This window comes from Phycodurus eques, chromosome 21, assembly GCF_024500275.1.
Source record: "Phycodurus eques isolate BA_2022a chromosome 21, UOR_Pequ_1.1, whole genome shotgun sequence".
Classification (NCBI taxonomy): Eukaryota; Metazoa; Chordata; class Actinopteri; order Syngnathiformes; family Syngnathidae; genus Phycodurus; species Phycodurus eques.
The window spans coordinates 10,582,423-10,605,424 of record NC_084545.1 but is presented as its reverse complement, the minus strand read 5'-3'; the positions used below and the strand labels follow the sequence as shown (position 1 = coordinate 10,605,424).

The 23,002-nt window shown below is 41.7% G+C and overlaps 1 protein-coding gene across 2 annotated transcripts; it reads right to left on the bottom strand.

The window, feature by feature from the left end:
* Nucleotides 1–720: 720 nt before the first annotated feature.
* On the bottom strand, nucleotides 721–22,479 carry itgb1a (integrin, beta 1a). Of its 2 annotated transcripts, none has more exons than XM_061666356.1 (16): nucleotides 22,156–22,479; nucleotides 9,820–9,880; nucleotides 9,369–9,454; nucleotides 8,371–8,590; nucleotides 8,115–8,285; nucleotides 7,770–8,008; nucleotides 7,337–7,492; nucleotides 7,139–7,234; nucleotides 6,375–6,464; nucleotides 5,888–6,028; nucleotides 5,164–5,366; nucleotides 4,793–5,031; nucleotides 4,499–4,721; nucleotides 3,765–4,000; nucleotides 3,413–3,579; nucleotides 721–1,852 (listed from the first exon to the last, which is right to left on the bottom strand). In XM_061666356.1, the coding sequence occupies exons 2-16, from the start codon at nucleotides 9,878–9,880 to the stop codon at nucleotides 1,787–1,789; spliced, it is 2,394 nt and encodes a 797-aa protein (XP_061522340.1). In that variant the 5' UTR covers nucleotides 22,156–22,479; the 3' UTR covers nucleotides 721–1,786. The 2 variants fall into 2 exon arrangements, with proteins under 2 accessions (XP_061522340.1, XP_061522341.1); XM_061666357.1 differs by lacking the exon at nucleotides 721–1,852 and adding an exon at nucleotides 2,266–2,700.
* Between the last annotated feature and the right edge of the window lie 523 nt (nucleotides 22,480–23,002).

Below are 23,002 nucleotides of genomic sequence, written 5' to 3'. Positions count from 1 at the left end.
AACTGTATTTTTATTATAACGCAAAAAAGGGCACAATGGGTCCTTGGTTTACAACAGAGATCTGCTCCTATGGTGGTGAGGTAAACCAAAATTGTATGTCGGAATGCGCCAGTCTATCGCCAACCAACTCTATAATTACACCTTGTAAATACAAATATATGAAAATCACTTCTAGACCATAACTATAAAACAAGCAAATGAAACAGTAAATTGTACAGCACTACCATAACAGCAGTAACTGAGCATGCTCTCTTGTGCCACATAGCGACAAATTCTTACTGCTGTTCGTATCATCGGAATGCTGTATTCCAGGATGTAAACGTGTAATTTAAATAAAAAATGCAAATATGTGTACATTCACATGTGGTGGTGGTATCAATTATGGAATCCAGCACAGAGTAATATCAAATGTGACAAAATAATAGGAAGTGTCAAATAAGCAACATCAGTCAGCAGATGTTAAACATATTGCCTTCATTCTACTACTTTATCGTCAATACCTAATTCAGATTTAGTGCTAATGAAAACACGTTTTCATATTAATTAAAAATGACATGATGTAGCCCAAAACAAAACATTGCAGATTAATTTGTGCTTATATGCAGACAGAGAGTCAGAAGAGCCCATGGTGACTGTGCCCATCGTGTAGATTTACAGTTTACGCTCCATGGGATTGCTTGGGGCATAATATTCTGTCTAGCCTAAGAAAGAGACAACAACACTGTTTTTGGGGTTTATTTAATAAATAAGTCATTACAGCACTGGGAGAGAACATGGTAACTGAAATAAAAGGCAGTTTTTAAACAATACTGTAAAGGCGCGTGTGGTGCTTCTGAGGCATTAAGGTGAACGATGTTAAAATATTTTTGTAAAAAAAAATTAAAAAAAAAGATGACTGAGAAACAAGTTCACAAAATATTTTTTTTTTTGTGTGCTTGGCAAAAAATACAGGAAAGGACCTGAGAATAAAGAAGTCACTGTTATTGGTAAATTAGATGCATCACAATTGCTCGCTTAAAAAAAAAGAAAAAAAAGACGACAAATCATTTGCCTCAGCACTGCCATCATTTCATATTTTTACAAGTGGTATAAAGTCCATTTATGACTGTATATCAACCACACAAATGACTGTTGATATTAAACATTTATCTTGTGGTGTAATTCCTTCAAAGTAAGCGAAACGCAAGAGTGCAATAAAACTGCTGCAGTCCAAACTACATTTACAAATATTCACTTTTGTGGCATGAAACCTTTACCAAAATGCTAAACTGAAGGAGTAAATTGGTATTGTATTTGTTTTTCAAGATATACACATATTGTGGCATAATGTGCTGCTCTGGCTGACAATTTATCAAAAACACCTCAGCTCTTGTCACATAGAAAGACACCACAGACAAACAGTCAGTGCAGAAAGACATAAGAGGGGGTAGAGAGTTCAACATGAGCTGGGAAATGAGCACAACATTTAAGAAGCTGTATATTTCTGGGGCATAAATTAATATTCAGGATATCCACGTTCTGTTGGTAAAACAAGCGAAAAGATATGCCCGCACTAGACCTTTGGCAGGTTATAAAAACAACGCAAATCCATCAACTTCCAAGAAATATGCATTTGAAAAGTATATACACATACTGTACATCTAAAATACAACAAAAGCATATAAATATGTGTTAGTAAAAATAAAGACGCATGTGCATTGTAATGGCGAAGCAACAACAGGAAACAACAAAATCCTCCTCAGAAGCTGTAGATGTCTGTATGCTGTCGATGTCAAATTCTTGTTCATTATTTTCCTTCATATTTGGGATTGACCACAGTCGTAACAGCACTTTTGTAGATAGGATTTTCACCCTGGAAATTAAACAAAACAGTCATAATTATTATTCATTCCCATAATCAAAAAAAAACAATCACACAAAGAAATGGATACCATTCTTTTTTGTATTATTATTGCGGCGGCACGGTAGACGACAGGTTAGCACGTCTGCCTCACAGTTCTGAGGACCCGGGTTCAAATCTGGCCTCGCCTGTGTGGAGTTTGCATGTTCTCCCTGTGCCTGCGTGGGTTTTCACCCACATCCCCAAAACATGCTTGGTAGGTTAATTGAAAACTATAGTGCCTGTAAGTGTAAATGTGAGTGCGAATGGTTGTTTGTTTATATGCGCCCTGCGATTGGCTGGCGACCGGTTCAGGGTGTATCCCGCCTCTTGCCCGAAGACAGCTGGGATAGGCTCCAGCACGCCCGCGACCCTCGTGAGGATAAGCGGTTCAGAAAATGGATGGCTAGATGGATGGATGGATATTCATTTGCAATGCATTTAAAACACACTCACAACATGCCTTTGAGATATTTGCAGGTAGAGATGAGACCTTTTTAACATTCCAGAAAATGCCTTTTTGTAATTGTAGTCATAAATGAGACTTGATCCTCAAATTGTGTGTATCACAGCACACTCATGCACTTGCTTTGTCACTACTATATTCCTCCTCATGATCCCTTGTAAGCTCATGTATTATTTAGGGTTTTGTAAACAGAGATACAAAAGAAGATGCTAAGAGACAGTACACACACAAATAATCCATGCAGGAAAATAAAGTGGAAATGTGAAAGAATACAAACTTAAAGGACAGCAGCTCTACGCCCATAGTTTGGATTCTGGAACTGATTGATAGGACTCTTGTATATGGGGTTTTCTTGCTACATATAGAGAATGGGCACAGAAAGAATTCAACAGTAACGAACAAATAAGACTGCAAAACGGATGCTGAGAAAAGTCAAGAATGAAAACATAAAAGACATGCATAACACAAAAGAGCTCAGAGTGAAAGTGAATGGGAATACTGTAAAACCTCAGCACAGAACAGAGCCATAGCTCAACAACTGAGGACTACACCAATCCCACCAAAAGGTGGCGCAAGAGACATGTATCACAAACATAAGTTTTTATCACGCCACCACTAGGTGGAGGCTAATTACAGACCAGTAAGTCGTGCTGCAATCCTGTCATATTGATGTTGGCTGCTGACTGTACACCAGGCAGGAATAAGGGAGAGGAGGAGGTGCTGACACTCCCCGGAAAAAGGTTCGGCTTATGCTCAGAGTGCATAACATTCCCTAAAAAGTCCATGGAGCCTCCAACTTTTTCCACTTGATTTTGAGAGCTGTTCAACGGCCACATATTCGATCTGTTTCTCCGAACAAGACTTTAGAAAAAGTGAGGCACTTAAAATTAATATTAACAGGTCTGCAAAGCTCACGATCTTCACAAATGAATTCACTGCTTAGAGGCCAACATTTCACCACCTCTCAAACACCTGTTTTCTGCATCAGTATGACTCAGAACGCTGTAATATCCACATTAGTATCCCACCAATATCTCACTGAGCTTGTTGTACTTCCAGACCCTCACCGTGTCCCATTTGGCGTTCATCTTTTCCTTCTCAAATTTGGCAAATTCTCTTCTGTCATGGATGATTGTCAGCAGCTTCCAGATGAGCAGCAGGGCTAAACCAATCAAGACAATGCCAGCAACTACGCCCGCCACAATGGGGATGATGTCAGGACCTGCAGGACAGTCTGAAACACAGCAATGGAGCATTAAGACACAGATATCAAGGACACGCTCAGGCGACAGTATGTGGAGCAACTTAAGAGTTATTTTAAAATCCAATTGCCACAAAGCCTGGAATTGAACTTTGCCTGACAAAAACAATAAAACAACAACCACATCCGAGTTGGCATTAGATAGGCTTCCAGCTTACCCAGAGTTTCAACCACATGGACCTCCTTCTCTGTGTTGTTGTTGACAGCATAGGTGTAGTAGAACCAGCAGTCGTTTGCGTCCCTCTCCTTACAGTGCATCACAGGGTAGGAGGCATCGTTGGGCTGAGGCAGCTTGTCCCTGTCCTTCACTTTGAACAAGTTGAAGTAGCTGCAGTCTCGTTCACACGTTTCCTTCATCTCGCCTGTACCAAATGCCCGACACTGGACGCACTCTCTGGATGAAAGATAGTAGTATAGTGATTTGTGCTTGGCCAATTTTGTAGCTATAACAATTTTTAACCTTCATCAAAGTTTAGGGCTTATTGTTGGATACCACCCACATGACACTTTTGATTTTGAGATATATAAGGCATAGTATAATACTCCCTATGAATACAAAAACATGTCATTACAGTTCATGTATCCATCATAAATTCAAACATCGAAGTGCAATTACACTACGCATATTGTGCCTCATGGGGGATAAAATGTTTGACTGAGACGAACACATAGGCTTTATTGTTTGTGTACTGACTCATCAAAAAAACAACAGCAACAAAAAATCTGCACTTGACGATTGGAAAGTTTCCCTCAACTGAAACTTAACAGAATAGGTTATCCGTTCTACTGAAAAGCTGTAAACGGAATAACTTAAACTTTCTGTGTTGGGTTATTTAGTGAATTAAAGCGTGTCCTTCAAGTATTTGTTTACTGACAGCCTGGTCAAACCTACTTGTGTTCAGTGCACACTCCTGGGCAGGTAGGGCACGTTTCACAGGTGGGACCCTGGAATTTGGGGTCAGTGCACTTGCAAGTGCCACATTCACACGTCCCTCTGCCATTGCAAATCTGCCTGTTGCTGGCCAGACATGTGCTGGTATCCAGAGAACAGTCACAGGCGGTCCCAGTCCACATGTTGTCACAGATGCAGACTCTGCACTCACAACGGCCATGCCCTAAAGAATGAAAACAAAGAGGGAAGCTACTTAATATTGTCTCAAAAAGAGAGTTCCATTATTTTGCTCACCTCCACATAGTTTGTTTCCTGAGCGGTCACAGTTAAAGTTGTCACACTCGCAGTACTGCCCGCTGTAGCGCTCTTCTGGGTTGTCTCTCTTCTTGCATTCGCACGTGCCGCAAACACAGTCGCCATTGTTGCTGCAGATGTCAGTGCCGTTGTCTTTGCGGCAGGTGCGGTCCATGTCCTCTGTAGCCACATCATTGCTGCTGCATTCACACTGTTTGCCGACACGTCCTTCATAACACCTGGGAGGGAGGAGGAAGGAATAACAGATTTTGTGGTGCTTCTTCTTTCTACATATCTATCTTTCTTACATTCTTGCATATCTACAAGCATATTTATGATGCAGCAAAGGTGGTAGTAATATCCAGACTTACTTGCAGGCTCCACATTCATAGGTCCCATTCCCATAGTGGCAGTTGTCACTGTTGGCGACACCCTCCTTATGGCATTCACACTCACAAATAAAGCTGAGGGTAATCTCTACCTCCTCTGTGAATCCTAGGGGCTTTATCTTGATTGTCTCAGGCTTGCCGTGCTTTGGACAGCCCTTAGATGTCACACTGATGTTAAATGTGACCTGTGAACAACAACAATCAAAATGGAAACTGGAATGGAACTTTGGGGATTTAAACCTAAATTGGATATTCTATCACAGTAGATTTAAGGCATGTGCATCCATCCATCCATCCATTTTCTGAGTCGCTTCTCCTCACTAGGGTCGCGGGCGTGCTGGAGCCAATCCCAGCTGTCATCGGGCAGGAGGCGGGGTACACCCTGAACTGGTTGCCAGCCAATCGCAGGGCACACACAAACAAACAACCATTCACACTCACATTCACACCTACGGGCAATTTAGAGTCTCCAATTAATGCATGTTTTGGGGATGTGGGAGGAAACCGGAGTGCCCGGAGAAAACCCACGCAGGCACGGGGAGAACATGCAAACTCCACACAGGCGGGGCCCGGGATTTGAACCCCGGTCCTCAGAACTGTGAGGTAGATGTGCTAACCAGTCATCCACCGTGCCACCGATTCTTAACGTGATGCAAATAAACAGCTTCTACATTTTCCAATTTTATTTCCAAATTGTATTCCTCACCTCATCTCCAATTGAGATGTTGGAGCACTTTCGTCCATTTTCACCCTCAGTAATTACTCCATTCTTACAGCGGGATGTGTAAGCAATGGTCACTCCCTCTGGAAGCTTGCTGTTCTCCAGAATGACTTCAGATGAGAGCGACTGTCAAACAAAGAAGAAATAATAACATGGATGTAAACAAATTTTCCCCTGCACTGGAATGTCATCTGGTAGTTTTTTTTCGACGGTAGACTACACAAATGGCTTAGCTGAATATTAAATGAATGAATAACAATATTTTTCCGAATAGAGTATTTAGTATATTTCATTTAGACCAAAGACTTAATCTGAACTTAATCTTTCCTCTTCCAATGATAACTTGTTAGTAACTCGTGCAGTTCTAAAAATGTAGACAATGAGACCGTTCCACTGAAGTAAAAAGGCTTTAAACAGTGCTCCATGTGACATACATAAATTATACTTTTTACTGTCTTGACATCATACTTACATTGTAAGCATCTATAATGAGGTTGATCACGTTGCTTGAATTGGCAGACAGGGTGCCCACTGCAGACTTTGGTATCAGGTTTTTGAGCTCCTAAGGACACAAGAGAAAGTCACATTACAGTGTTATTTATTTTTTCTAAATTTATTAAATTTATACCATAAAATCCAAATAAGCACTGAAGCACTGCATTACAGTTTGTTTTTCTTGTGATTTGAATGGATACTATTGAATTACACAGGTTTTATTGCTCAAAACACACCGGAGCTTCTGTGGGGTCAGCCATTGAAAGAACCTTGATCCCACTCGACGAGGCTATGGCTGCACAACAGATGGAAATAATCAAGGATTCAAGGAGTTGCTGCCATTAATTCGTAACAGATGTATGGGCCTAGTTAGATTTATTTTGTTATTGTTACAGTTATTTATTTACACTCTAGGAAGCAACACTGAACTTCTTCCAAATTGTCACATACACGAGTAAACAAACAATAAGAATTAGAAACACGAATTATTATATGCTTATCAAATGACTCCTATAATTAGTGAATCTACTTCTGAATTACACTTGTACTAACTGCTAAATCTAATAATTGAGTTTACACTGTTAGATGACAAAAATCATGTTTATATTTCTGGCATTAAGTGAACCAATGACATTTTAAATTCAGAGATCACTGAAAATATTAATTTTCGTATGATATGTTGTTAACATACAGTATTTCGGCATGGTAGAGTGTGTCATCATTAATAAATAAAGAACTAACTTGATAAACAGGCTGAAACTCCTCTGTGACAGCAAATATGGTTTGAATGTTGTTGTCACTCAGCTTCTGAACCAAGTGAGCAATCGAGGGATAGTCCTGAAAGAAGAAGAAAACATTACATTTAGAGGAAAAATACACATTGTACACTTAAGAAGAGTGGTCATGTCATTTCCAAAACGAGAAAAGTTGGATACTCACATAGTAGTGGCTCATAGTGTATGAATTGTTCTCCAAATGACATTTTCCATCATTAGGCAGTACGATGCCACCGAGCTTGCCATCTCCTGCAAAGTGGAAGCCAGCGTCAGTGGAAAACACAAGCAGGCGAGTCACATTCCTCCAACCAATCTGCTCCTGAGAGATGAGGAAAAAGCATACAGTACATTGTAAAATACTTTCAGTTTCCATCGTAAAATGTGCATGAGCTTTTGATTATCAATAAAACAAAAATCTGGATGTCAGTCTCATAAAATACATGTTCACACATCAGCGCATAAACATGGTCAACGGTTTTGGATCCCTTCAAGCAAATTACGATTGTGGGAAAACAACCTGGTAAACCACACATTATTAGTTTTGCTCGTGCACATTCACTGAATAGGTACAAGTTTATTTTGTTTTTACCGCATACCCCACACACAGCCACTTGCATGATGGCATCGAAGCCCCCCTCAGGAGAGTCCAGGTTTCCAGAAATATGCTGTTGGCCCACCAGGGTGTTGAACTTTTTGCCATCACTGGTGAGCTTTAGAACATTCTTGTAGCTGAATGGGCTCGTGCAGTTCTGGTCACCGGTGCATGGGTTCAACAACTTGGCCGGGGTGGTGCTGATGTATGGCATAACTGTCTTCTCCACAAAAGAACCAAAGCCTATGACAACATTTTTTATGAAACCCAGGAAGGACACAATTATATGATTTACTGTGAACCAAAATGTTAAACTTCCAAAATATAAATTGAGAAGTAAAATAATTACCTATCCTGAAGTCAGATGTGATCTTTGACATTTCTAGCATTAATCTAGTTCCCAAGTTCTTTACATTCTCCAGATCGTCTTTCATTGAGTAAGAAAGGTCCATCAAGTAGTACAGGTCAATGGGATAATCTTCTGCCCGCTTGAACTTCAGGTTGAAAGACTGGGGCTCGCCTTTACAAACAAGTCAGCCGTTACAGTCATATCAATACAAGCAGAGAACATAATCACAGAGATCTTTTTGCTGACAATTTTTCACCTGATCTGAGGGTGAGACTGAGCTTTTGAGGTTGGATCTGAGTGATTTCTTCTGGCTTTAGTTTTTCTGCTCCTTTTCTGCGGTTTGTCACCATTTTGTTCTTGAGGACTCTCTTCTCTCCACGAGGATTCTCTATCAACCTTTCTCTACAACCTCGGTTCTTTAGAGACTGCAGCTCGTCACATCGGGTAGACAAGGTCTCACCTTGTTTTAGGAAGTCCTGAAATCACCAGTTATTATAGCCAGAAATTCAAAAAATTATTAATTTGCTCAATTTAAAGGGGACATATTTTTCCAAACCAACTTTTTTGAGTATTTCGGATATAATATTATCTCTGTGGTGCCTCAGTAAACGTGAACTATGAATTAAAATCATCCATGCATTCCTGAGTGCCTGACGTTTTTCTGCAGAGAGGCCTGATATCAGATCATTCAAATTTCTTGAACTTATCTACGTCACTAGTGAAGCTCTCCGCCTTCCCTTTCTGCTCCAGAGGCAGCGCTGTCAACGTAACAAATGTGTGTGCTTTCACAAGTGGGTTTTCTAAATGGAGGCAACCAATCAGAGGAAAGGGGGCAGTTTTAGCCAAATATTGAAAAAGGGGATACAAAACTGGGTCAAACAGAAGTAGCTGTTAGAGGGGCCTTTTCTGGACACTCGTATAACAAAAGCAAGATGTTTTTTTAAATGAAATTGACACCTTTATATTCGTCCATGTTAGAGAGTCACTCGATGGAGGTCCAAATAGCCAAAAATACAGGACCTTCAAATGAATGATGATCAAATTAAATTAATGATTTAATAAGGTTTTTGAAAATAATTTTTAAACGTAATATCCATATTACAAGAGGAAGGCATTAGAGGTTGTATTACACTAAATTGTCAGATCCAGTGCTTTTTTTACAAGGATAGATATGAAAAAAATGAATTAATGTTTTGGCTGCATCACTTATGATCTAAAATGCTTATCATTGCTTTTTAGACCATTGATTCATACCGGGTCTGTACACCAGCCACATTTTGCTCCAGCCTGGATGCACTCTCCACAGTACCTGGCATTTGCACTGATGCACTCATTCCCCTCTGAATGAAAAACAAAGAGAAAAGAAGAGGACGCAGTGTCAGAGAGTGCAGCGCATCCCTTGCAAAGTAAGCTGGCCTGTAAGCCCCCATGTTTACACATCAGTTCATCTGGAACACTGTGGCTCAATCGTAATTGGAGACGGGAGTGGAATATCCAGCCTCCATTATTCTCTCCATGATGCTGAGGTGGAGCTTCAGCAATAGTCAATGACATCATCAGGATATAGTAGCTAGCTACCACTTTTTCGAGAACTGGGTAGTCATCACTATGAGTAACACATCTGTATTGCAAGCGTACGTCAACGATACTTAATACATATAAGACAATATAATAATGATGTCATAACAATATTTTGTTTGCATACCTTTCTGAGCAGTGCAGAAGACTCCTAACAATGTAGATATTAAAAGCAGTTTCAAGTCCATCTGAAAGAACATGGGAACATGATATTCCATTACTACATATTCTCTTTATTCAACAAATAAAACAGAACAATGTAGGCCCTTTCAAAATATATTTTCTTAACTAACAATAGCTTAAGTGCATGGTTGCCTTCACACTTTAACTCATCCTTTCCGGTAAAAAAATGATACTGAAGAGCTATAGGCTTGACAGACTGAATCTGTAAATGGTTGAGTTTTATCCATCCATGCATCCATTTTCTACCGCTTATCCGAGGTCGGGTCGCGGGGGCAGTGGCTTTAGCAGGGACGCCCAGACTTTCCTCTCCACAGCCACTTCATCCAACTCTTCCGGGGGGACCCCGAGGCGTTCCCAGGCCAGCCGAAAGACATAGTCTCTCCAGCGTGGCCTGGGTCGTCCCCGGGGTCTCCTCCCGGTGGGACGTGCCCAGAACCCCTCACCAGGGAGGCGTCCGGGAGGCATCCGAATCAGATACCACAGCCACCTCATCTGGCTCCTCTCGATGTGGAGGAGCAGCGACTCTACTCTGAGATCCTCCCGGATGACCGAGCTTCTCACCCTAGCTCTAAGAGAGAGCCCGGACACCCAAACTCATTTCGGCCGCTTGTATCCAAGATCTTGTTCTTTCAGTCACGACCATAGCTGAGGGTACGAACGTAGATCGACCGGTAAATTGAGAGCTTCGCCTTTCGGCTTAGCTCCTTCTTTACCACAACATACCGATACAAAGTCCGCATCGCTGCAGACGCTGCACTGATCTGCCTGTTGATCTCCCGTTCCATTCTTCCCTCACTCGTGAACAAGACCCCAAGATACTTGAACTCCTCCACTAGGGGCAGGATCTCATCTCCGACCTGGAGAGGGCACGCCACCCTTTTCCGACTGAGGACCATGCTCTCAGGTTTGGAGGTGCTGATTCTCATCCCAGCCGCTTCACACTCGGCTGCGAACTGCTCCCCTGCACCAGGGGGTTAGGTACCCCATACTCCCAAAGCACCCTCCACAGGACTCCCCGAGGGACACGGTCGAATGCCTTATCCAAATCCACAAAACACATGTCGACTGGTTGGGCGAACTCCCATGCACCTTTGAGGACCCTGCCAAGGGTGTAGCGCTGGTACACTGTTCCACAGCGAGGACGAAAACCACACTGCTCCTCCTGAATCTGTGATTCAACTTCCCGACGGAACCCTCCTCTCCAGCACCCCTGAATAGACCTTACCAGGGAAGCTGAGGAGGGTGATCCCCCGTAGTTGGAACACAACCTCCGGTCCCCCTAAAATGGGGGACCACCACCCCATGTCTGCCAATTCAGAGGCATTGTCCCCGATGTCCACGCGATGTTGCAGAGGCGTGTCAACCAGGGCAGCCCCACAACATCCAGAGCCTTTAGGAACTCAGGGCGAATCTCATCCACCCCCGGGGCCTTGCCACCGAGGAGCTTTTTAACCACCTCTGTGACCTCAAACCCAGAGATAGGCGAGCCCGCCTCAGAGAACCCACACTCTGCTTCCTCATGGGAAGACGTGTCCGTTTAAGTTTTAACTAGTGTTAATAAATTGTGTGGTGGTGGGCTGGGAGGGGACGTGGCTATTTTCAGCCAGCTAATTGAATTCAGACAGACAAACATGTATGGGAAGAATAATACAGTATGTGCACATATACACCTGCACATACCCACACACGCGAGCATGCACACACACTCAAAAACACACATGCAAACAAACACACACACACACACACAGTATCTGCTGCAGCCTGTCTTTTCCCACAATTCCCTTTACTGTAAATAGCATGAGGTCCCGAGAGTCCTTCTCTAGCAATGCATTTTTACCCCTCAGCTGTGTGCAGGTCCTCTGGTCAGTCAAATCGATTCAGCCTGTCTTGCTCTTAATACAGCCCTCATGACTTAATAATGATAAGAGGGCTGTGCTGAACAGCTGGAATTGGAACATCTACAGTCACGCTAGAGCTAAAAGTTTGACGTTTCATTTGAGAATACTAACAATAACAACTTTGCTGTAATAGTTTCAGGAAATTGATTACAAGCCTGATCCCAATACAAGAAAAACTCCTGGTAAACAAAATTGTGTTAACTAGAGGTACAAACTAGTCGATCGTAAATCGAGTCAGTTATCAAGTTAAAAAAAAAAAAAAAAAAACGAACGCTGTCAGAATTTCCGCATTCAAATGAAATGAGTCAATATACTTTTTTTATTCTGTCAAGCGCCTTTTACTTCCACCAGCCACTTTGACTTATTGCGCATGTACGCATTGTGGATTCACTGAGCCCTGCATAAAGTTAGTTTAAAGAAAAAATATTGGGTCATGGCTGAAGGAGGCTTGCTGTTAGCCTAGCTGTCCAATGTGATACATGGATACAATGGAAACGGAAATGGGGTCATGCCTATTCCCTGAAGAAGGCCACCACGGTGGCAAATTTTCTCGGAGAATATTGATCCAGCACAGCGTGCCGTGAACTACAGCGGCTAGGTAGCCAGTAGGCTAACTAGCTAGTAGGCTAGCTGGAAAGGCGGCAGCTTGATCCGTGAGGGTCTATGGAACTGGCAAAAATCGCAAAACAGACCCGGCAGAGATTCAACCTGTGGCCAGTCTACGACGACGGATCTTTGTGAAAGTAAGCCATTTTAAACTAAAAAGAAAAACTTTTTTGTACGGAGATGCAAAGCAAAAGCCAGACGATCCGTAAATCAGAAACTCCTGAAAGTCATTGCTCAGATAATCTGAGTTGTTTTAGACCAGTGGCAGTCACTGGCTATTCATAGAGGCTCCATAAAAGACTGCATTCTCTTACACTGTGGTAAAGGACGGACTGACGTCCAAGGTGGGGTGTTAAGTGATGTATTCCCTCAGTACGACCAGTGTCTGATTATAAAGACAGACACGTCGACGGTTCGTCTACAGTTGCCTAAATTAGACTTGCAATGCTGTTCACTGGTGTGTGCATGCATGTGTATGTGTGTGTATGTGTGTGTTGTATTACCATATGAGATAAGCACCGCATTTAGCCTTGCTGTGGGGTCACGTGCCACCATAGAAAAGTAACAGACGAATCTGATGCACAACATAGTATCACTACTCTTTTCCCTCACGTGCGGTATGCTATGAATGCCGTACTAAGTATTTTTTATACAAAGTACCAGTGAGAAAAAAATGACACTTTCTCATTTATAACATGAGCAAGTGCGACCAAACCTTTCACCTTTATCGATCGTGTATATACAAAACATTAGCAGATGTCCATTACACTAACTTTGGCCAGCATCACAGCAATAGGAAGGATGCAATATGACACCCCAATTTGATGTGGGATTGAAAAAGCAGTTACATCATTATTTTGTAACGTTAAAAGGCTTTTGTCACAGAGCAAAAGCAAATGTTAATGTTACACAACAGTTCAAAAGAATTATCTGTAAAAGTATTGATACAATGTCTGTATATAAAATTTCTGGGAGCAGAGAAGGGAGGATTAACCCTCAAATACAGGCAGCAGCGATGTGTCAGAAGCCTGTGAAGCTCTGCAGCTGCACAGAGGAATGTTCTAAAGAAAACTGCAGTAACTCTGTAGAGCGGAGCACAGGCCAAGAAAAGGCTTATGGGAGGGAATTAATTTTAAAAAAAAAAGTTCAGAAAAAAAAAGAAAAAGGTAAACATTAATTTTAAAGGTATAGATGCCTTTAAAATCCCCCTCCATACCTCAGAATCTTTGAAATATAACTTCTTGGTATTTGGGACAACATTAAACACTACAAAAAAATAGCAACTACCGGTAAATGAAATTCTGACCAGAAGTCAACAACAACTTGCATGTTGCCTGTTTCCGAAAGACAAAGACATAATTCCAAAATGCCATTCCAAATCTAAGAAGAGCAGATCTTACCAACATTCAAGTTTTATATGGCCTTTATTTTCAAAATATTGATTCCATACCCTATTTAATGTTTGCACGTGAAAGAGTTGGAACAGCCATATCATGAGATAACATTCCTCAACATACACAATGCAGCTTGATTTACTGAGTGTGAAATTGACTTTGTTTTTTTTTGTAAACTACTGAAATAATGTGTATGCCTATGCTAGTATAGTGGTCTCAGATCCAAAGCAGAGTACATACATACTGACAATCAGTCCAAATTTGAGCATTTTCCCTGTTCCCGGTGGCCATGGTTTGTCCAAAATGTAGTGCGCTGTGAAATTGTTGCATTTTTCCCCCTCCCTATTAAATTCCGGCCAAGTTTTCTCACGATCAATCACAGTATCTGTGACGGATACACACAACTGAAAAAAATAAAATTGGAGACTCTAAATTGCCCGTAGGTGTGCATGTGAGTGCGAATGGTTGTCTGTTTGTATGTGCCCTGCGACTGGCTGGCAACCAGTTCAGAGTGTACCCCACCTCTTGCCCGATGACAGCTGGGATAGGCTCCAGCACGCCCGCGACCCTAGTGAGGATAAGCGGCTCAGAAAATGGATGGATGGATGATGAATTAAGAAAAAAATGGGCTGCAGCAAAGAGGGCATTTTTCTCACCCAGGGCAAAGAGGCAGGTGCTTGAGCACCACTGGGGGTCTATGTATGCACGTGCTTGATTATGAAGCTACGTGTACATTAATTTCTTGGGGGTCACGGCAGCCAAGTTTCAGGCAGCTGTGGACAAAACGGCATAGTTTTCAGACTACGCAAGGGGACGGAATGGACAATCATCTCAGGCCGTCATTGCTGTGGGTGCCTGGCAAGATTTTCAAACTGTCAATTTGCCGCAGCAATCACGATGCAGATGAGAAACAAAGTCGTGATGCCTAGTGGCCATGTTAGAACGGGATACAACGTGAACGGGCAGTTATCGGGTGCGACACAACTTGGAAGAGGTCTGTCGTGTGACGATAAGAAGATGAAGCCTGTATTTCTCAAGGCTTCATGTGCACACTTCCTGCTGTCCAAAATCTTGAGTTTGATTTCAACCATAGTATTTGTGATAGCCTTTTTTGCTGACTTGCAACAGTGCCTGCATGGGAATGATCAACTGAATAAAAACACAATGAGACTGTGCGGTTAATTCAGCTAATCTGTTTATTATTTATTAATGTGTGTGTAATGCTACGGTATAAAATCAACAAATCCAATAGCACATGAGATGTTCATGCAGCTGTTTTTATTTTATTTAATTTATTTTTTTTGTGAAAGAAATTAGAATCTTCAATCAACCGACCACGCATGTTTTTGGGATGTGGGAGGAAACCGGAGTACCCGTACCCGGCGAAAACCCACGCAGGCACAGGGAGAACATGCAAACTCCCCACCTACGGGGCCGGGATTTGAACCCCGGCCCTCAGAACTGCTAACCAGTCGTCCAGAGTGCCACCAGGACATAACAATCCATGGTTACGTTTTAATATTCGATCATACTAAAACAGCCCTTAACGTACTTTTAAATTGAGGAGACGTGTTAGGGAAGAAGAAATGGCAGCAGTCAGCAGAGGCAAGCATGTCTGTGGGATCTTTTCCTTTGGAATTCAGTCATCCTCTTTGCCTTCGAGTTGGGAAACAAGCGCCGCCCCTTCCTGTTTTTCCTTCTTTTCCATTCCTCCTTAGCCATGTCTGAGGAAGAACAGATATTCTAAGTGCAGGAAAGCCCTGGCTTTTTCTTAAAAAGAGGATTGTGAGTTTGAGCTCCCAACAAGTCCTGAGCTGCTTCACTGCCACCATGGCACTGCCGGTCATTATTCATGGGAGCACTTGCTCTCCTAAGTGCTTGCATAGCTATGTAAATTTGTTTTAGGGAGCATATACTCACTAATGTATAGCCAAATTGTGCATGACTCAATTTCATTGGCTGATTACAATCATGTCATTTATTACCACAAAGTTATTTGTTGGAGGTAGACTTCATGGTAGCATTGTCCAGAGTGGTTGAAAATGTTCAATACTTTACCAGAATGTGTCTTAAAATAGATGATACCGCTGCTCTGTATAATATTGTATAACAGAACAAACCAGCAAAAACAAAATATTTTGAGGGTTTCCATCATGCTTTAGTCTCTCCAGAGTTGTCTCTGGCATATCTTTGGCATTCCCCCCCCCACACACACAGACACCCCCTCCTCTTCCCTTCCTCTCCCACTTATACCAGCATCACAATCCACAGCTCACTTGTCTGATATGAGCAAAACCCCGTTGACTTTAAACAGTGGTGAGAGGGAAAATGTTGGAACACTGAGAGGTTACACGGCTTCCAACAGAGCTAAGAAGAATACCAAACAGCCTCTTCTGGTGTCCATCCCCCATCCCCTCATCACCATCAGAAGGATTCTCTAATGGAGGACAAGCAATGAATCAGACTGTCCTCTGAGATCATGAAAGAGGATCTGATTCTTTATGTGTCTCCACTCACTGCCCCCCTCTCCCCTAAAAGAGGCCCTGTGTGATAAATAATAATAATGAGACAGATGCTGGTGACTTTAGATGCTTCCTTGGTTCGCAGCATAATCACATGAGCAATTGCCTCACAGCAAACAAAAACGTGTTGACTGAAGACTGACTGGTAAATGATGCCTGATTATATGAGCAATGACATTTTCTAATTAACTAACTAATGGGAATATTCTTATGATGGAAACAACGGTAGTAATAACTGGAACTAGAGTAGAAATTGTGAGCCAGAGGAAGGAAGGTAAAACAAACAAACATAAGTTTCCACTCATCCTTATTTCCTCAGCCTGCCATTCCTTCATTATCAAATCTTCAAATAAATATAGATGTTTTCAGTAATAATGACATCGGGTTGTGTTATTTTTCCACATTTTAAGACGCTTGTCAGTACAGAGCCAGAGGGAGTAACATCGGAGCATGTGTCATAGTTTTACTCGATGAAAAAGAACTGCATTGAGCTGCTTTAAACAATAACACCTAAATTCTCTTTTTTTTTTTCTATTTAAGGAGCTGTAGAAATAACGATCGGTCTTGATTTAATCCAGGCTGCAGTAGATATAAAGCAGTTACATTTTAAAGTTGGGTCCATCACAAAAAAAGATACTTCAGAATTCTACAGGATTTACCAAACAAGCTCGGCTGATCCTCATACCAATCCATTTTATAATAAAATAAGGGTTGTAGTGACATCCTAAATGTCAGCTTTGCGAGTAGCTTAAAGAGCTTGTTACTTGTTTTGAAACTTCTACTCTGCATTTTACACAAAACACTCAACCACAATTGACCTGAAGCCAGTCAGCATTCCTCATGTGTGACAAAGGATAAAGATACACTCCAATAACAATAGAGGGATACAGACTGGAAAAGGTCTCCCTTTTCCATGTCTGGCAATCAATAATGTGAACGTTGTCTTGGTTTCTATTCAACAGTTAATTCTCATTGATACTGAATAAAGCTCGCACTCAAAAGCTGCTTGTTCACTAGTTTGACAGAAACAATTGAGGCTTATGCACAGCCTTGGGAAAGTGCCAAGTCCATATCACTATTCATGGCTCCATCCCAAGGGTGAAAATAGCTGTCCAGAGCGGTAAAGATATTTCTGAATCATCCTTCACACCTGGTGTCTGCAATCACTCCAAAAGGTAGACCATCACAAAAAGACCTCAACTGCACCCAGCCTCAACCCAACAGACACATACGCAAATATTTTACATTGGTTACAAAAGCGCACACCTACTTGTGGTCAAAAACTATTTTAATGTTGTAGTCAAGGACATAAACTCAAATTACTGTAAATCAAGACCAAGACTGAGGGCAATATGAGAAGGAGTCAAGAACAAGGCCAGGCTGGTATGATTGTGGGAATCTACAAATGTGAGTAAAAGGGTATTATCCTAAGAAATTGAAATGAATATTTATCTGGATACAGTTTGAAAAATTATGTATGATGTACAGTATTTTGAAGACAAACTGTGCAGAAGAAACGTTGCTGCATCAATCCAAGCTCACGCACCACAAAATATAAATAAATGACAGGGTACTTGCTTAACAAAACTAAATGGTCTCAAGATATCAATGGGAAATCATCACACTAATACATTATATATTAGCATTTTTTATGCACACAGTTTGAGTGGACAGTATCTTTGTGAGAACATCTGTAAATCTGAACGTATTAGGGAGCCAGGAGTGAAAAAGTTTATGGAGCTTTACTGAAGGCAGATGTACTTCAGTGGGCAGAAGCCGAACATTCATTCCTCACCAGGAGCCACCATGGTAGGGGCTCCTGATTGACATTTCTTGTTCAACCTTTTACAGCAAAGTCAATTCCAGCGAATAAAACTAAGTATCAAAGTGGAGGCAATATGGGTGCGTTGCAGATGTTTCGGTTTACTTCTCTCCTCATCTGCCTCTTATGTGGTGCTTTGGCAAGCTTACACTCAAAGCTGTCACCATAACAGTCTGAGCATGGAAGACTTACAGCACTACAGCTCAGATATCATGAAAAAAAGAGGCAGATTAGAGAGGGGTTGCTGTACATGTTCCTGCCACCTGGCAAGTAAGTGCCCTGAGCTCCTGCAGTCGAACACCAATTGTGAGCCCAAAACTTAACAAGGAGGAGCCTCTAAACACTTAAGTCACCACAAATCGTACTGTCTTTGTTGAGCTAGCCTTTCCTTTGCTGAAACACAGGAAACTAAACTGGATCACACAGGAAGGCTGTATTTTGTTGCTGGAGAAGCAGCCCCCGCAGACCCCCCCAAACAGCAGCATTATGGGATGTGGCTTACATTGAATAGAAACCATAGAAAAGAGTGAAGGAGAGGTCTATGTTGTCTTTTTACAGAGAGGTAAAACGCAAGCGCCCCCCACATATAGCTGGATAGATTTTTATTTTCTGGGATATTGGACAAGAACTGCACTTCCTTCCTGAGAGACAAACCATTTAGATACAAAAATGACGGCATGTCTGAAATCTCAGACAAAAACAGCTGCTAAGTATTAATCAAGAGACCTTGTCCAGATTTAGACCTTTTGACCAGAGCTACCGGTCCCAACAGCCAATGCGCTGCTTCTGCCGAAAGACAAACGTTATTTGCTCTAAATAGTTGTACAGTATACGTGTGTGCATTTTTAGATGGAATTTAACACATGCCTGAGCAAAAGCAGCCACAGAGCAGAACAAAAGTCATCTAACAGTAGCCAAGACATCAAAAAGAACTGCAGTACTGCACAAAGTGTGCGCCTGCTCTGTTTGCCTCAACACAAACAGCAACGTCAAAGTTTGGTGTTGATCTGAAAAGTCCCAGCTGTGGCCACCTCTGCTTGAATGTGTAAAAACTGCCATATTAATGACAAGCAGATGTATTTTATTAGGCTCAAGGCTTGACACTTGAACTAGAAGGCCTCTATTTCCGCAACCACAGGTGAGTGAGAACTCTGCAGACCAGGAACAGTAAACACTCCACGGCTATGTTATTCCTCTTGGAATCAGCAGATAATGGTCATGTTTAATTTTTCAAGACATGTTTAGAGGTTTCTGACTGAATATTATGTCCTATTTCTGCATTTCAGTGATGGTAGGGAACTTGTTATCAGTAACACACTGATTTACAGGCTTATAATTACACAGCAAGTTCTGCTTACTACACTTGGTGTTCCTGCTCTATAGAGGAAATGTGGATCAATGGTATTGCCGTTATTGCCATACCAATTAGAATGAAGTCGTGGTCAAGATTGCATGCTCATTTAACATTTTCAAACCCCAGTTTGGTGATGTCTGTTCTTTTTATTCTTCTTTTATCTACAATATGTCCGAGTGGATATCTGATTGTGAGTCAATTAGCATTGCTCAGAGTTGAGTGTCAAAAAGACCCATTCACAAAGATAGAGAACACTGTTTGCATTGTTTATTATGTCACTCCTTCCAGACAACCTATGAACTTTTAACAATGTCGCTCTTTTCCCTGGAAACCTCATGTTCCTATGTCACATTTGGGGATAGGGTTCAGCTTCAATTGCACAAGGAATCAATGCATTAACAACATAGAGAAAATGCAACATGTAGATACAGCTGAGGTCATCCTGTATATTAAAACAAGCTTGATTTTTTGCAATTACTGTCAAAAAGATAATAATGCTCTGCATTGACTGTCTGTCAGAGATGTTAAAATGTGATGCAGGCCGATATTTTTCTCCATGTGTTTATCAATGTCAATGTACTGTAGTTACTGATGCAATATAGTAATGTAGTGCATTACATTACCAGTCTGTTAATGAAAATTGAACATTGCTAACTTTTGTAAAGGTACCGGTAGACTCATTCATAGAGCTCTTGTTGCTGTTCTTGTGAGCTTAAAGTTGCGGCAAGATAGTGTAGATTTTAAAATAGCAAAGTATATCGACTCTTCACAACATGCTTTCACAGATTACAATGTAGTTTCCTTTGCAAACGTCAGTTTATCAGAAGTGTTGGTATGAGTTATTGTTAGTAATTTAAGCAATGCTGCTAAGCAGAGTGTTTATTCTTAAAATGCTGGGCCTGAAAGCCAAATAAATATTCCTGTTCCCTCTCAAAGACCAAGCTGTGACAACGCATTCTGCTACTATTTTTTCCGCCAACATACATTTTAATTTGTTCTTACAGGAGACCCTTGCGAGCAGGTCAGCTTTCACTACTCCTTGGAGAGTCTTCGAAGGCTGTTTTTAGAAGCAGGCGCCACCACCCAAAAGACATCCAAACTAAATGTGGAGGGGGGGGAAAGACGGCGAAGCCTGAAGTGTTGGCTAAATAGAGCTCCAACAGAGGCGCATGAAACCAATACCAAAGACGCACTCCACAATCTAACTGCAAATGTACTTTCAAATGAACGGACTAGAAGTTATGACGTAAGACAGTAAAAGCCTGAGTCGTCTTTCTTCTAGCTAGGCTTTGCATTTCCATATGCCTTGACAGGATAAAGATGGCTGTGCTTGTTGGTCAAACATGTGATTCACTCCCTAATGCATAACTGTTCTCCTGGTATTATCAGTAGGAGACCTGCTTTCCCTCTTTAATGGTGTGTGACATAAATGGCTGTCACATAGAGCTAAATCGTCCTCTGGCTAGCTGCTGCTAAGTATTTTCTATTATTATTTTCAAACACATTGACTAAAGTGACACAAATGAACGGGATCACTTCGGTAAGTGATTCAGAGTAACCTAAGTTTACCAGCACTACTGTCACAGAGGGCTATCGCAAACATTCATCACTTCTGTCACAGAGAAACGGCCACAGAGTGCACATTCATTGCCCCTGTCTCATGGAGAAGAGTTCACACATAAGATGTATGCCACACATGAGACTTGTCACATGCCCTGAAGGGAAGCTTGGGCGTGGCTCTGTGTGTGGAGGCCTTTTAAATCAGGTTGGAGCCTGGACCCTGTCGTTGCAGCTGTTCCCTGGGAACTTGAGGTCACATCCATTTAGCTGACGGCTACTGCCTTCTTCTTTACGCTAGTCCCAACCCCCCCATGTCCTATCCTCCTCCTCAATTAACCTTCCTTACTGTCATCTCCCCCTCCCCTTCCATTTATCATTGTAACATCCCCAACGTTCCCTCTGCCCTTCCTCCCATCCTGCCTCCATTTCCTTGATTAAACTGGCTGCGGAGTCAGCGACTGTTTATAAGGCCTTTATCCCCCTGTTCTCATTTATGCAAGGCACTGGCAAAATAAGCAGCAAGGTCTGGGGGTTGTCTTGGATGTGTCTTCGCAAAATGAACAGGCCCTACCTCTCAGGTGGGTACACAAACAGAAGAAGCTAATACAGTACACAGATTCACATCAATCGAACTGATGATCTATTTCAACCACTTTTGTCTAAGCCAGCAGCATACCCTGCTGTTAAGTGACCCCTGAATAATTGAAAATGAACATGTGAAAAGAGGGAAGTGCTTTTCTATGCCTGTAGTGTCCACACTAAGGGTAAGAGGGGAAACAGCACAACTGTTGCATCTGTTTCTCCAATGATGCATGGCTACTCTACAGGTGAGATCATTAACAGGTGAGATCAGGGCTGATCACAAACGGGGGAAAAAATAACAAAATAAAACATGAATTCATTCATCTTGTTCACTTTTAGCACAATGTCAGATTTTAAAAAAATATCAATACAGCATTAGGACCATTACAAATACGACGAAGAAACTTTCAAATTATAGTGCTAAATACCCCTCAAAATCCAAACGTTATGGTAAAATCAGTTAAATCGACAAAAAAAAAAACATCTTAATAATTAGTTTTCTCGCCACCTGAGATTATTAATAAACTGGTTATATTGTTTACCTTTGCGTTGAAGTGGTATTTCCGTGGCAGCAGCACGCAGAAGATAGCAGTCCTCCGCCTTGGGTGATCCGCCACAGCAGCGGCGGTTTACTCACCGCCCCGCTGGCACCGGACCACTTTTTCCACCCCCCAAAAAAGGTCACAGCTGATTTCCCCTACTGCTCATTCAATCCAGATAAACGATAGAAGAAGAAAAAATAACTGTATAAAGTCAAACGTAAAATTGAACGAAATAGTATGCCGGGAGTGCTTTTTGAGTTTTCAGTAAGACAACAACCGGCGAAGCTGACACGAAGCGCTCCTCTCCTCCGGCCCACACCGCACTGCTCTTGCTTGAATGACAGGACGCGAAAACTACTTTAAGGCATTCCGCTTCGTGTTGAAGTAACAAAATAAAACAAAGAGATCCATCGGCTTTTTTAATACTTCCAATGCTTCACCAGAAAGTCCGTGAAATAAAAGCTACAGATATATTTTATTGATGCTTTACAACATTTTGGTTCGTTTTAGAATCAATTTGTAATAATTCTACACGCATGTTATTTTATTTTGAAGTTACAGTTATCGGCATTCCGGTTTAGCCTTGCTACTGTAGAGGTCCCATCCAGTCTCCTTTGAAACTGATGCTCATGCTGCCAAACACGCTTGGAATTAAAGAGTGTGTCGTCGCTGACAGGAAAATACACTCCTACAGCGTTCGGCGAATCCCAATGCATGGACCTAACTGATTTAGTTGCAGTCCTCATATTGTATGCTTCACTAACTATTGTACAATAAACCCAAAAACAAACAACACACAACTGGAAGATTGACTTTAAAGTTGCAACAAAGTCCATCCATCCATTTT

Bases quoted from the DNA above. Each gene is read 5' to 3' on its own strand.
- itgb1a (XM_061666357.1), bottom strand. From the start codon at position 9,880: ATGGACTTGAAACTGCTTTTAATATCTACATTGTTAGGAGTCTTCTGC. The intron at 6,029-6,374 runs GTAAGTATGATG...TTTGTTTGACAG, and splicing joins TCATTATAGATGCTTACAAT to TCGCTCTCATCTGAAGTCAT. The intron at 3,580-3,764 runs GTAAGCTGGAAG...GCTGTGTTTCAG, and splicing joins CCATGTGGTTGAAACTCTGG to ACTGTCCTGCAGGTCCTGAC.